The sequence below is a fragment of the Apium graveolens genome, chromosome 11, assembly GCF_009905375.1.
Source record: "Apium graveolens cultivar Ventura chromosome 11, ASM990537v1, whole genome shotgun sequence".
NCBI lineage: Eukaryota > Viridiplantae > Streptophyta > Magnoliopsida > Apiales > Apiaceae > Apium > Apium graveolens.
Window position 1 is genome coordinate 177,340,341 of NC_133657.1, and position 16,241 is coordinate 177,356,581.

Sequence of the window (16,241 nt, forward strand, 5' to 3'; positions counted from 1 at the left end):
CTAAAATCTCTCTCAACACAACCAACATCCAGCAAATGATCTTATGCAGCCTCCGGGCCTCAGCATCAGCGTCACTAGTGGATGGTCCCTCATCCAATCTCCTCCTGGCAACCTGCTCCACCAACTGAATCCTAGCTCTCCACTCCTCCATCACTACTGAAGTCCTCTGCCTAGAATCTCGAATCAACCTATCCACCAAAGCTCCCAACTCAGGAATGCGGGAGTACACAAAGTCTCGATCCTGGGCTAACTTGCCACCAACACTGACAGGAACAGTCTTAGGCATCTCGGACTCTGGCTCAGGGGCATGGGTCTCTGAATCTAGCCTCAAGGGTGAAATCTGCATAGGGATCTCACTACTCTCAGAAGGGTCCTCCTCTGGGTCTGAACTAACATACACAGGCTCCTCTGGAGAGGGTGGAATGGGGTCCACAGGGGTACCAGACAAACTAATCTCTGAGTCTGAGTCACTACCACTACTAGGATCCTGAGAGAAAACACAAAACAGCAACCAAGAAACAATGTTAGGGTTAAATAAAGCTTCCAGCTAACTCACACCCTAACTCTAGTTTCCACTTCACCAATAAACACTTTCCTTAAACTATACCTAATAGTCTAACTCAACTCTATATGAGTCGAACTCTCTCGCGATATAGATATATTCCCAAAATACCCTTTTTTTTAAAAATCCTAACTTGTCTCAGGGACTAGATCCTGTGGCTCTGATACCAACTTGTGACGCCCTCAATCTCGGGGTTAGGAAATGAGGACTCACACACCACTAATCTAATAATTAAATATGCATAAACCCCGATTAAACTACTAACAAGATCAACATGATAAAGTTTGAGACAAGATTACAACTACCAATCACAAAATATAACTTATAAACCCAAATTATTATTAAATAAACAATATGGATTCCGGATGGTAACCGACAGATAACCCATTGTATCTTTAAACGCTTCTTTCTAGGCGCGAGCTCACTCATAATTACCACTACCTGCTCTGGCAACTGGAAGCCCTCAACACGGTAGGGACCACCAGGTACGCTCTTACGAGCAGTGCGCCTAAGCCTGGCCATCTTCTTGCTTAACTGCCATGGTTAGATTAAACAAAACAAATGAGTATAAAACTCAACAAGTAACTATGTAGCAGTTCTACAATATCAAATCACAATATGCTTTACCAAACTCAGGGCATTCTACTTTATTTGATATAGGTGGCAGATTTCCATCTTTTGGGTTAAGGAAAGGTTTTGAAGGATAATGTGGGGCTTTCCAAGGAACAAGGCTCAAAGCAGGACGAAAGCCGACATTCATCACAAATCATTAAAGGATCAGAATAGATCTTTCAAAAGAGGAAAACAACAATATTTCAATATATGGAATCAATCATATGATCAAGAAATTCAAGTATCAGGGTTCTCGAGCTTTAAGCTTCACAATAACATAATCAACTCTTTTTCAAAGCAGTATAAACCATTCCTATTTTCAAGAATCAATTTACTGAACAGAAAGTTTTAGTTCCTTTTTTTTAAATAATTATTTAGAACCCTTGATTGGATCACTTTATCTTTCCATTTCATTGTATACGGGTGATCAGCCCGTATCGACCTCCATTCCGGCCTTTAAGGTACCAATCGACATAATTTCAGCCTTAAGTTGGACTAGCCCCGCTAGCCTCTTACCATGACTGGACTAGTCCCACTAGCCTCTTACGTCCCAATCCAATCCATCAGGAATTCATTTGGAAAACCTTGAGTTGGAAAAACAAATAGGTTTTTTAAAATTCATTTTATCATTACCAAGCATTTGAAATCATTTGGACTCTTTCAAGTTGAAACTCATTCTTAATTCAGATTTTAAGGAAACAAAGTTCAGGGAGTGATTCAAAGACGCAAGGAACAATTCATAAGAATTCTGTATCAGGGATAACAAAGCACTTAAGTTAGAAGGATCAACATTTGTTTAGGGATCAATAAGGTGATCAGGAAGAACAGGGTATCATTAGACAGGGTTAACAAGGATAATAAGTGGGTTCAATATATTTCATGGCTCAATACATAATTTGAACAGGAAGGACAGATTATCAAAGGGTGGAATCAATAAGCTTATCAATAACAGATTATCAAGAACAGGGGTATTTCAAATCAATATCAGGGTTTCATAATTAAACAGTTCAATACTCTACATGGTATGAACAACATTCTCTTTATAACCATTTACACAAGTAATCAGAGTTACTTGCCTGGATTTGCTTTCCTGAAGGTTGAACTAGTGCCACCTAGTAAACCCTTTCCTTTCCTAGCCTGAATGCCCTCACGTTCCGAATCTATAATAAAACCAAACCTTAATCAGATTCTCAACTCTCATTCTCGGAACGATCACTCTATACGTAACTCGATTATATCCTTGACTCGAGTATACGAATATAGCTTATACACATAAGCACATAGCACATAGCATATAGCATAATCCCTTTCTCGCAACTTTTATATCCTTAACAACCAAAGCGTACTTTCTTAACCTTGGATATTTTCCATCACACTAACATAACTCTTTTTACTACCATAGCTATCACTTATAGCTCTTAATATCGAACGATTAAATTTTCTTTTTCTTTTATTCTTTAATTCGAACCATACATACAAAACACAACCATATATATTCAATTTCAATCTCATATAATCATGCACAACTAATGCAAATCATAAGAGTCATTTACTCAATTAACCTCATCCTTTTTAATCAAAAATCCGAATCACAAACACATTAAGAGTCAAAATCAACAACTTCTTTTAATCATCAAAATTCGAACATAAACACTACCCCATCTTTATCATGCAATCAAGTTCTCACTAGCCGTTAATATAATTGACAAAAAAACCAACTTAATTCCTCTTTTATTCCTTAGAACCCATTCGGGTTTTCCATAAATCAAACCTGCAAGAATGGATTTTGACATGCAAGGTTATATATCACATTTCCCACTTGTTTTAGTCCTTAACTAGATCATTCCATTCACTTAAACACCAAAACCAAGCATTACCTAGTGACTTTAGCTCTAATCAATTCATTCAATCAACAAGCATCCACTTAATCACCAAATTATCCCCTTTTAAGTTTATTTTCCATTCGGCAAGAACATGATTTACAACTCAAGGACTAAACATTGACATGCACCACTTGATCTTCTTTAAAACTAACATGCAATCACTCTTTAGGCTATATAAGCTTAGTGTTCACCAAGATCAACTTACAAAAATCAAATTCCTCTTTTAATTAGCATATTGCCGAATTAAAAACTCACATGCAAACCTTAATTTTTGATTTTCTAAGCAACAATCATTTACACACATCCATTTACTTCCTAAAATAATCAATGGAATCATTTTATCAATCACATATTCGAGTTTCAACACAAAAAAACAAAACCCTTCTTCAAGCTTTCAAGAAACCATAACATGCAAAGCTAAAATCAAATTATCATATCATAGAAACTCCACCGGCTCTCCTTTGGATCATGGCCGGTGGTGGTCAAACTTGAGAGAGCCCATAACGGGTCTCCTCTCGAGTTTATGACCCCAAAAGTGCTTGAATTCACTCTCATGGTTTTGCATCAAGAAATCGTTTTCCTTGAACACCACCATAGTGATTAACCAACAAAACTTCTATAAACACTTACATGCAAATAGGAATCGAAGAGTATACCGAAAATAAAGTCTAAAGGTAGAAATATCTTTGAGTTTGGATGAGATTTGAGGGTTGCATGCAAGTGAAGGAGATGAGAGATGGAGAGAGCCGAGAGAGAGTGAGAGTGTTCGAGAGAGAAAGAAAAGAGAAGGGGAAGTGAGTGGACTGGAGGAAAAGAAAGAAAAGGGGAAAGGTAAGTGGGTTTATATACCACTAAAAATAAGGGCAAACTTGTAATTTACTAATTCCATTTTATGCTCATTGTCCCTTTTCTTTTTACTCAAATACAACAAAATTTAAATATAAAATATATCTCTCTCGAAAAGTCAAGAATTATTGAAAATGACAATTTTAATTCGTACACCTCGAAATTAGCTTTTTAACCATTACTCATAATAGATTTTTGAGCAAACGGTTGATTTTATATGAATTTCGCAAACTTGCTTTAATAATAACATTTCCACATAAAATCAATTTAAAAATGCAAAGACCATCAAATAAATTCACTCATCATTTTTAAAAAGTCTCTAGGACCACTATGAAGATAATAGAACAAATCCCATATTTTTATCTTACTCGAATGATTTTATAAAAATGCGCGAAGGTTAATTAAACCTTTATTTAAGTCACATAATCCCTTTAAAATTCATAAAATTGTCACAGAACACATAGTCATGCATACATACAACAATCTCACATATATAATCACGTAACGACTCAGTTATGATCATAGAATTTATCCTTCTTTAATCTTTATCCTCTTTTACGCGTACCGGGTCACGTTCAGCCTGACGGCCCGATGCTCAGCGTTTCGATTACGCTTCTCATTATCATTATCAATTGACACGTCACTTAGGACGAAATACTTTATTTAAACATTCAGTTCATTCAATCACACATAATTTATATTTTATATTCTTTAACTCCCTATTAGGACGGGTTCCGTTCTACCTGACGGCCCGACACCACAGCTTAACTTCTAAGCTAACTCTTTAAATTGGAACGTTTTTTTTTATCCATGCTCCTATACTCTAATATATAGAAAAGATAATTAATCATCACTTAGTCACATAATTATAATCACATCACATAACACATACTTTATTGACTTAATTACGTCACAAAATTCTCAGTCGTCACAGTGCACATCCATAAATCGGAAGAAAAAAGATTTTTGTAAGACTTCAAGTTTGTGGATGATTGTTTCTTTTAATCATAGTGGAAATGCTCTTTTTAAATGAACTCGCTGCTGAATTGTCGGAACAGTGGAGAGCAAAAAAATCCTCAATATCGGTAGACAAGAAGAGATATGCGGTTTCTGCACAGCGCACATTTGGGCTGCTGAATTTACGGGCAGACATGTGGGTACAGGACCCAAGGGATATTCAATTTGTTGTGGTAAAGGGAAGGTTCAACTTCCTTTATTACGTGAAACACCTCCAGAATTGAACTACCTAATAGGTGCTAATGAGACAAGATCAAGTGTTTATTTTAGCAAGAGTCGTGTCTATAACAACATCTTTGCATTTTGTTCATTCGGGGGTAACGTTGATCATTCGGTTAATAATGGCAAGGGGCCATATGACTTTCGCGTCTGTGGACGTACTTATCATAGCCTCAGCTCTTTGACACCGAAATTTGCACAATTGTATATGTATGATGGTCAGGAGGCTGTGGATTCCCCGGTTAAGCTTTACAGGAAAGGCAGGGGAAGTGGATGCCACTATTGTCTCAATGTTGTAAGATATGTTGGAGCGGGAAAATGCTTTAGTCAGTATATTTAAGCAGGCGCATGAGCGATTTACAGGCGCTCAACCCGAACAGATTCATCTAAGATTGTTTGAAAGGCGGACTTCTGATGGTCGATTTCAGAATGTCCCAACTGCCAATGATTATGAGTTTGCTGGGATTGTGGTTGATAATGACTTTGCTAATAAGAGGGATATAGTTGTTAAGCATAAAAGAAATGGTCTACAACATATCAGTGAATTGCACCCTTCTTTTATGTCGTTGCAGTACCCTTTGTTATTCCCGTTTGGGGAAGATGGGTATAGAATCTATATTAAACATCGTAATGCAAACAATTCAGAAAGTGAAAAGGACGCGGTAAGTATGCGCGAATACTATGCGTTTAGGGCATAATATCGTGGTGCTGAAGGATATACTTTGTTGCTTGGTGGGCATTTATTCCTATAATTTATAGTTGATGCTTGGTGCTCAGTGGAGCGTGTGAGACTAGTATGGGTGCAGAGGCATCAATCTATCATAAAATCAGATCTTTATAATAATATTGTAGACAACCTAAGACGCGGTGATGTGGATGCCACAGAGGTAGGTAGACGTGTGATTTTATTGTCAAGTTTTACTGGTGGCTACCGATACATGCAACAAAATTTTCAGGAATCATTAGCCGTCAGCAAAGAATATGGACATCCCGACCTATTTATTACTTTTACGTGTAATCCGAAATGGTATGAAATTGAGGAGGCTATTCGGGCTTCTGGATCTCACAGTGCCTCTGTACGACCTAATATTATGGCCAGGGTATTTAAAATGAAGCTCAATGCTATGCTCAATGACTTCACCAAAAAACATGTTTTAAGGCGTGTGCTCGCAGGTATATTTTTTCTTAGTTTATGAATGCTACCACTACTTGACTTTGAATATTTCAGGGCTATATGTTAGTTAAATCTCGTCATAATACGAACTTGCAAACCAGAGAATGAAACCAAAACGTTTAAGTGGAAGCTCCTTACCATACAGGCAGATGTAAACACATACTTATACTTAATTCAGAAACTTGTGTACTACCTCATATTGTAGTACCTAATTACATGCTTCTGCACCGTCCCCTTTTAATATCTTTTAGGCAGTTGAGTTTTCTAATTGATGACCATCATCAGGTGCTTCAGGTTTTCTATAGTCGGAGTCTGCTGAGAACTTTTTTGCACTTAAGCCTAAGCATGGTTTTTCATCACAGTGTTTTCTTTGGAGATAAATGTCAACCATAAATATCAAGGTGTCCATGTCCATGTGCGGCATTAAAATGTAAAACTAACTATGGCCATGTAATTTAATAGACCTTTTATTACTTTATAAATTTGGTGCAGTTGTTTACTATGTTAACTTCAAAACTTTTATAAATCCAGTTAGGAATCCTGATTGGTATGTTAATTACAAACTTATTCAGCCTTAAGCCATAAATAATTTATAGTCCTGTCCTTTAAACTCCAATTATTCACATAAAATTGTCTATATAGAAGTATATTTCAATAATAGTGGGTCCCTGGCAGTATACACACATTCTTACCTTTATTTTATACTAAATTGCAGTGGTATACACAGTGGAGTTTCAAAAACGGGGATTACCACATGCTCATATTGTATTATGGTTGGGTGCTGCAGACAAGTTGCTGACTCCAGAGGACATTGATAATGTCATAAGTGCTGAAATTGCTGATAAGAAAGCAGATCCAATAGGGTACAAAGCAGTTTCCCAACTCATGATGCATGGACCATGTGGACCTGCAAATCCAAAATGTCCTTGCATATCAAACGGCCGATGCACAAAACTTTATCCCAAATCTTTCAGCGATAAAATGGCTGGGGACGCTGACGGTTACGCCTTGTATAGAAGGAGAGATACAAAAGTAACAGTGGAGTTTAACAGAATACATTTGGATAATAGGTACACACTTTTCTTCGACATCTTATTTTCAAGTCCTGAAAGAGTTTCGACATCAATATGACTACTTTAATCTTTTACATGTCAGTGTGTTTAGAACCCATATGCCTTTCCCATAAAAAATGGCATGCACATATATCCATAGGATCAGTAATATTGCTCATTTACCTAGATTAAAGTGTAGGAAACCCCTGCCACTTCTTCCACCCTCTGAAAGTGATTGCATGCTTACATCTTATTGTACTCTACATTATTAACTTTAATTAGAACAAACTCTTTTAACATTCAATCTTCGTTTTCTTTCACTAATAAAATCAATCTCCCTTCGACTAACGAGTTTGGGAAAGCTATATATAAATACATAGATGTGTTTGTGGTCATTCATATTACTTATTGTTAAATGAATGCTAACAATCACTATCATCCTGAAACATTGTATAACTATTATTTTTATGCATTTTTTTGGCAGTAGTATGTAGTTTAAAAAGTGGTTGCATCATAATCAACTATAAACACTGTGCCATATCAAACACTCTTCGTAATATAGATTTATAGAATAGATGTTCACTATATACATTCCAACAAATTTTTGAAATGACGGGCCAACATTTGCAATTATTATAATTTGCTTATTCTGCAATGTTGAATATAAAAAAATAATAAATAATTTTTTATAAAATGTCTATAATTTAGTAAGTTCTTTTTTTAATGGGTTCCTTTCTATCGTTAGGCATGTTGTCCCATATCATCGTGGATTGTTGGTGAAATATCAAGGGCACATAAATGTTGGTGTAATCGGTCTCTCTCTATAAAATATTTATTTAAATATATTGGAAAGAGTCCTGATACGGCAACTGCACGCTTAGAGAACGCTAACCAAAATCTCTGTAGCAATAGTGAGAGTTCATCGACTCTTAAAACTTCAAGTTCAGATGAAGTGAGCAATTATCTTTCACGTCGATATGTTTCGGCAGCCGAGTCATGTTGGCGTCTATTTGAGTTCCCCATTCATCACAGAGAGCCCTTTGTACAACGACTGTATTTTCACTTGGAAAATGAGCAGGTGGTTAGATTTCGTGACAATGAGACATTGTCTGAAGTTGTTCACAGAGTTGATCCTGATGGCACTATGTTCATTCAATGGATGTTATCTAACCGATATGACAACCTGGGTCACAATCTAACCTTTATCAAATACCCAACAAAGTTCTGATGGGATGCATCTGCTAAACATTGGTTCCGTCAAAAATAATATATTGATGTAATTGGGTGTATGGTTTACGTGCATCCTGCCTCTGGTGAACGATTTTACATGCGCTTGTTGTTAAACATTGTCGTTGGGGTGAAAATGTTTGAAGAAATCAGAACAGTTGATGGGATTGTTTACTCTACCTACAAAGAAGCATGCTTTCACAGAGGCTTGCTTGAATCCGGTAATGAATGGCATATTGCACTTACAGATGCCTCCCTATGGGCCAGTGCCTCTCAACTTCACAATTTGTTTGTCACTTTATTAGTTTTTGCGAAGTTAGTGACCCCTCAGAACTCTGGGCAAGCCACTGGGAAAATATGGCTGAAGATATTGAATACAAACGGCGTAAAATCATAAATTTTCCAAAACTGAAAATCAATATTGCTGACAAGGAGATGCTAGCCCTTGAAGTAATAAATGAATTGTTAAAGCAATATGGTTAAAAATTGGCTGATTACCCAGGTTTGCCAGAGCTAAATACTGTCTCCACTTCTAAATATAAAAATGAATTATTATTGGAGGAGATGATGTATGATTGCGAGAAACTTCATTTAAAAGCAAGTGAGGCCGTACATTGCTTGAACCAAATGCAGCGCATCATTTTTGACCAAATTGTGGAATCAGTGGACAAGGATATATGAGGATTTTACTTTGTGTATGGCCCTGGTGGAACTGGAAAGACCTTCTAATGGTCCACAATTATAGCCAGACTAAGGGGTGAGGGAAAAATAGTGCTTGCTGTTGTTTCATCTGGTATTACTTCACTCCTGATTGACGGAGGCAGAACAGCTCATTCACGCTTCAAAATACCGATTGATGCCGACAAATTTAGCTGTTGTGAAGTAAAACAAAATACGTTTCTCGCGGAGCTAATATGCAGCACAAGTTTGGTCATTTGGGATGAAGCTCCAATGACTCATCGTTTAGTATTCGAAGCTGTTGATCGCACATTCAGAGATATACGGTCCAAGGTTGACCCAAATGCCGGGACCTTGCCATATGATGGCCTGACTATGGTCTGGGGTGGGGATTTCTGACAGGTTTTACCTGTCATTCAAAAAAAGGGTCGCGAGGAAATAGTTGCAGCCTGCATTAGCAAGTCACCATTGTGGCAATACTGTAAAGTATTCACTCTACGTGAGAACATGAGGATTGAAAGGAATGTCCCAAAAGTTACAATCCGTGGTAAGAAAGTGCAATTTAGAGATTGGGTGTTGTCATTGGGAGATGGTTTAGAGCAAACAATTATAATCGGAGATGACCCAGAGCCATCATGGATAACATTACCCGAGGAGGTACATATTACACGCCCTGCCTATCCAAAATATAAACACTATCATTTTTAAATGGGTGCTAATAACCAGGAATTTTTCGAGTTGTTCCATTTATCATGTCACTCTGGCACACTATAAACATATATATACTTAGATTACGTATATTCAGGTTATATTGTTCTAAACATTCCATTACATATAATGATTAAATCAACCAAATTAACAACATAAACTAAATAACATACTTTCCATTCTCTTATTGGTGATAGAAAATCCACATATCTGCCCTCCTCCTTGCGTTTAATTTAATGGAAATTTATTTTGTGTAAACATTTGTTGCTGCCACTACTAACAAAGAAATAGATGCTTCAATGTTTTTTAAATATTATTCCACCTGCTATACTAGAATCTTGGTTATTAGCTATTCGCTAAATAAAATTCAGTTTAAAACCATTATCCTCTTAAGTTAGTCAAACATACACAATATGTTAAAGGGGGCACAAAACTATACGGAAATGCCTACAGATTCACACTTTCAGAGTAATTATTGGAACTGGAATTAGCTTACACTTGTCTTCACATGTGACGCATGGATTTGGTGGCTTCTTACACTTCAAATTTTAGGTAAGCATTATACCTGAGCACATATCCAATAAATTAAAAACTATGAGTGAGGTTTATTATTACCTCTGGTAAAGCACCTAATGTAATTATTTATGCCTCTTCCAGGATGCCACCAAGAACTGGAATAGACCCTTATGTTTTTGTTGGTCTGCTCTAGAAATACATCCTATATTTTCTGTTCTCTCTATTGGTATCTATGTTTCAATGGATCATTTCATGTAAGTTAGTTGATTCATATTGAACTATGTTATTAATATTTTTTTGGCTATACCACATACACTACTTGTGAGAGAACAAGATCAGAACCTTTTAAATTACAATATTTGATTTAACACAAATTAGTGTACCTGCATTAACCCCCTCTTAACATAAATTAATTCTTAACGTAGTAAATCGGCCTCTTAAACCATGGTAACCTAACATACTACAAAATGTTTTACAGGTCCTCGTCAATTATTCTGGTGATGCTATTGAGGCAATAGTCAATGAAATCTACAAAGACCTCCATCACAGACATGAAGATGTAGAATATCTACGTAATAGAGTTGTATTGACACCCCTCAATGAACATGTTGACATCGTTAATGTCACTGTTTTACGCAGACTTCCAGGGGAATTCAAAGTCTACAAGAGCTACGATAGTATTTGTAAAGGTTCGTCCACATCAGAGGCTGACGAGGTGTTATATCCACCCGAATATCTAAACTCACTAAAATCTAGTGGCATGCAAAATCATGAAATTGCGGTTAAGGTTGGTGCACCAATAATGTTGCTGCGTAATCTCAATGCCAAAAAGGGGTTGTGTAATGGCACTCGCCTCATAATCACTCGATGCTACCCGTTTCTAATCGAAGCGTTAATTATAACGGGTACCAGGATTGGCGATACAACATATGTTCCTAGAATAACAATGTGCCCAGCGGATAAGGCAGTGCCGTTCATCTTGAAAAGAAAACAATTTCTAATTGCAGTATGCTATGCAATGACCGTGAACAAAAGCCAGGGACAAACGGTTCAGAATGTGGGCTTGTACCTTCCAGACCCAGTATTTGGGCACGACCAGATGTACGTCACAGTTTCTCGCGTTACTTCTCCAAATGGGTTAAAAATTGTTACGGTTGATGATAACGAGGTCACCAAGGGTTACACCAAAAACATTGTCTACCGTGTGGTATTTGATAATCTTGTGCAGTCGTTGTCCCTATCAGGGATATCAAAATTCGTGACAGTTTTCCGCACTGTTACAGATTCTTTGATATGGCAAAATCACTAAATTTGGTATTTGGTTCCGAGATAACATGATTAGTGACTATGTGAGTAATTTTATTTAATTAGAGTAAGACAAGGTGCAACAATTTAGAATGTTTGCTCAGTCAATCTATTAGCCTGTAGTCAGGGTCGTGGTGGGTTGCCCCTTGCTTAGCTTCTATCAAACTAATTTCACGGTATAGATGATAATAGTAGCGCTGCATCTGTAAAGTGCATTATAATCTAGGCGTCGAAAAGCTGTCTTAATCAACACGTGCTATAGAAAAGCAGGTGTTTTATGACATATTGACATTGCACATAGTAGTTCGAGGTCCTTTTAAATTCTTATAAGGGTACTTATTCTTCCTTTAAGTTATATAGATGGAGGACTTTTACAATCTTTAGGTAATTGTATCCTCACCAGAACATCACCGCAGTACAACATGGAAGAAACTTATCTCACTGAAAACGTGAATTGCCCCCGCTAGCATTGGTAACAAAATTTAGTCCTTTGTTTGAAAGGGATTTAAATTCTAGGCATAACCTTTCATTGTCATCGTCCATACCATAGACGCACCTAGTATTTCTTCTATTTCTTAATAAATTTTGACATAAGTATTTTTGTTGTATTACCTAATATTTTCTTTCTATTTATATTTTTCCACAATTGTTTTGGTTGCATTACCTAACCTAAATGCAATTGAAATTTCATTAGGGCAACTGCTTATGTTAATGATGGACTGGTTTTTGAGGCGGAAAGGTCAGTTCCTTTTTCCGCAACGGGTACAAAATCTGATACAGATTTCATACGTGTCACTAAATATTGGAAGTGCATACACTTTCATTTATTTCACAATTTTGTAGGAACATATCAACTGTTGAGAATCTAATAGAGCCTATAACAGAGTTACCTAAATTTGCTTTAGGAAGCACTATAGCTCCTATCAAATACACAACCAACTAACGCTTAGAAACAGACTAAACCAGTATGCGCTGATACAATAAAACTAATATCATTCATTTACTTATCAGATCAATTAATGACACCTACAGGTGACATTTGCAGAACAAAAACGACAGACCACTACCCATTATCTAATAGACCTATTTTCAAACTCCAACAAAATCATAAACTGTTATTTTAAAACTAACAAACTACTTTCATGCACACCAAAAACATTTAGCATGAACTACTTGAAAACATATTTGTCATCCTATCAAGACAGCATAACAAACACTCATCGGTTGACGACATGTTATTGAGCAATGTTAGTTCTGAACCACCCAAGTGAATCGCACATGCCACTTCAATATCAAGTTCAATTGCAATATCTACATCATCAACATTGCACCGTATGGCCCGAAGATAATTCAGAGCAGGAATTATATCTCTTTCATGGTAAGGAGTGTTATATAAAGCAACAAGAGTTTGTAGTGTAGGATTTTTTTGGTTTTTCCTGCAAAAAATTCTTAAGATATAATTAGCAACCATCGATAAGAAATGACCCTCAGAGGTCAAAAAGTCAAGCTCAAGAAAATGGTCATTAATGCTTCCAACACCGAAAATAATATTCCTGCATTGTGTATACATTATAGCATCATCAACCACCAAGTGGTTGCTGATATCGAAAAATCTCTCAAAACAAGCAATATCACGAACACTCCCGCTTTTTCCAAACTTATAAAGCTCACGTAAAGGAAACTCCTTCAGCAACCGGACTATAACAACGGGTCTTTGCGCTTGTGCTCAAGCAATAAAAAAATTGAAACAATCTTCAAAACCACCCGCCAACATTAGCTGCATTATGGTAACAATCATGGTTGTGGGCAGGCTTTGGAGATTGGTACTACTACGCTTCATTGTATTAAGAAAAAAATTGCTTGTAAAAGAAAGTATAAAGTATATAACTCTGATACAGAACACTCATCAAACAAGATGGATAAGTTATGATGACAAACATCATATATATATATGCAAAAAATAACTCATTAAAATATACAATTATATGACTTTAAATGCATGCATTAATATTCATCAGTTACACCCGCTCAATTCAGATTATATTCATCCTATAAGTTGTAAAAGGCCCTTAGGATACCAAGCTCCTGTATTACCCACATTACTTAGAAATTTATTTTTGACGTTCCAAGAAGCTGCCAAACTCCCTTGCTTTTGCTTTTAGTATAGTACAAATATGGGGATAGAGCTTGACATACAACTCTTCGTCTGACACAGATCAAACCTAACTTATACATGTTGATTCAATTATGTCATTACTTGAATAAATAAATTAACTTGCATTCTTTTTTATCCGTATGATTTTTAATTTTTATTGTTTGAATATTTCTATGTAACTATTTATAAATCCTGTCTCATATGGATATATTTTTACATCTTAAATTCTTGAATAATTAATACTAATTTAATTTCACATACATATAAATAATCTATTAAATTTTTGATGTTTTCAATATTATTAAGTTTGGTATAATAATATATGTAAGTATATAGTAGTTTGTAAAATTCCGTTAGTTACTCATCATATTTTACTCATCCATACTGAAAGAATATAAAACATTACAATATTGGAATATAATTTTTGTTATTAGTGATTTTGCTTTTAAAATTAATTAAATATACGAAACCATCCTTTAAGGGCATAAAACTTAACACATTAGATGCAAAACACATACAATACAATTCTTAAAACATTAATTCAAATGCTAAACCATCGGCCATTTCAATTCATTTTAATTATCTCATTACAAACCCTTTCATTCAGCCCTTTTCCTATTCCTGCAGTTACTACCCCCTCTATATATATATATAGGAAAGATTGGAATTATTTGTCATAGAACACCCTCCCGCTTACAGTCTACCAGCATACAGTACACAGTCAATCATGCCTTAAAGCACAATGATATCAGCTTTAACATCCAACACAGAAAATCACACAATTCGTGTTCGTGTTGGCCTTATATGGGAAGCTATTAACAAGAAAACAAAGATGTTGTTGCACACCAATATCGTCTTACTTGATGAACAGGTATGCATTAACCTTACTGCTATTAATCATATTAACATGTTATGGTGGAAATGCGATATGTCCCCAAACTAAGAAAATTACTCATATGCTATTCCTGGATATAATTGTTTTGTAGGATAACCATATCTTGGCAACCGTTCGAAACAATCAAAAGCAGATTTATTTACCCCTGCTTAAGGAAGAAGGTGTCTACAACATCTCCAACTTCAAACTTGTACCAGCGCCTGCGTTGTACAGAAGTGTTGACAGAGACCTTGCAATCAGCTTCTATTACAAGACTAAGATCGAAGAGAAAACAAACATGAATGAGATTGCCCTTTACAAATTCGAACTCCAACCTTTTGACAGAGTGAAAAACTTGGTTGGACAAGTCAAATTTCTCATAGGTTAGAGCTAAAACACATATTACTTATTCGCTGCATGTTTATGATAATAGATGACTAATCATATGCTTTGTCAGATGTAATTGGCATGGTACTCAGTTATGGACAAATGGAAAAGAGGTCCAATGGCGCTGAAAAGATGGATGTCGTCCTCACCAATGACAAGTAAACATTCTTTTGCAACTCTTCGTGACTGACATTATAATTACAATTCATATGTGCCTATTATCCTTAACTTAATAATTGCTCCTATAAAAAAATGGTATGAAACTGCAATTTACATATTCTTTCATCTAATTTAATCATTAGGAACTTATTTACGTGAACATCAGTCCATACTTTTAAATATATGGGATATTACAGGGCCTCTAATTACATGATATCAACCACCTCATGTATATACAATACAGTTTGAGTAGATGACATACATGTTGTTGATTCCAATTTAAGTTTTAAATTTATAATTAGTTCAAAATAAGGTATTTGTTTTTCCATATTTTATCCACCTCACAAGAAATGTACATATAAAAATTAAGATAATCTTGTCATACTCCTTTTTGTGGTTTTTTCCCAATAGATTAGATATCCCGGTTTTAACATTTGAACTGGCCAATACACATTCTGCTTACTGGAAAAAAAACATTTTTAGTCCCTTTTGTACCATTCCGTGCTAAACTATATGATTGCTACCAAATCTGGAGATACAACATTTAAATTCAGTTGGGAAAGTACCGTTTACACAAGTTTATAAAACAATTTGAACTATAACAAAGATTTCAAGAAAAAATAAATTCATCCACCACTATTAATTCCATTAAAAAGTGTAGCTAACATTAAATTCAAAACTTAAGACCTGAGAGTTAATGTCTTCATTACAGCAAATACTTTACATAGGAATGCCCCAAAGACCCAGTCCCAACACAAATATCTTTCATATTTTTGTTGTCTTGCAGGAATGAGGCCATGGTGGTTACTCTATGGGAGGCCAGAGCAAAACAATTTTTCAAGGTATTTACCCCGTCAAATGATGGGC

The 16,241-nt window shown here is 35.8% G+C and overlaps 2 protein-coding genes across 2 annotated transcripts in view; both read left to right on the forward strand.

Annotated features, from left to right (window-relative positions):
• The window catches only part of LOC141696181 (uncharacterized), a 59,380-nt gene extending 50,787 nt beyond the window's left edge, over positions 1-8,593 (forward strand). The window contains exons 6-10 of the mRNA XM_074500361.1: positions 4,962-5,434; positions 5,484-5,805; positions 5,917-6,312; positions 7,029-7,345; positions 8,111-8,593. Coding sequence (XP_074356462.1) covers positions 4,962-5,434; positions 5,484-5,805; positions 5,917-6,312; positions 7,029-7,345; positions 8,111-8,593 — 1,991 coding nt within the window. The remainder of the gene's footprint in view (positions 1-4,961; positions 5,435-5,483; positions 5,806-5,916; positions 6,313-7,028; positions 7,346-8,110) is intronic.
• A 60-nt stretch (positions 8,594-8,653) lies between these two features.
• Positions 8,654-12,742, forward strand: LOC141696182 (uncharacterized). Its single transcript, XM_074500362.1, has 6 exons — positions 8,654-8,907; positions 9,417-9,603; positions 9,673-9,927; positions 10,973-11,790; positions 12,494-12,538; positions 12,643-12,742. The coding sequence occupies exons 1-6, from the start codon at positions 8,654-8,656 to the stop codon at positions 12,740-12,742; spliced, it is 1,659 nt and encodes a 552-aa protein (XP_074356463.1).
• Positions 12,743-16,241: the final 3,499 nt, after the last annotated feature.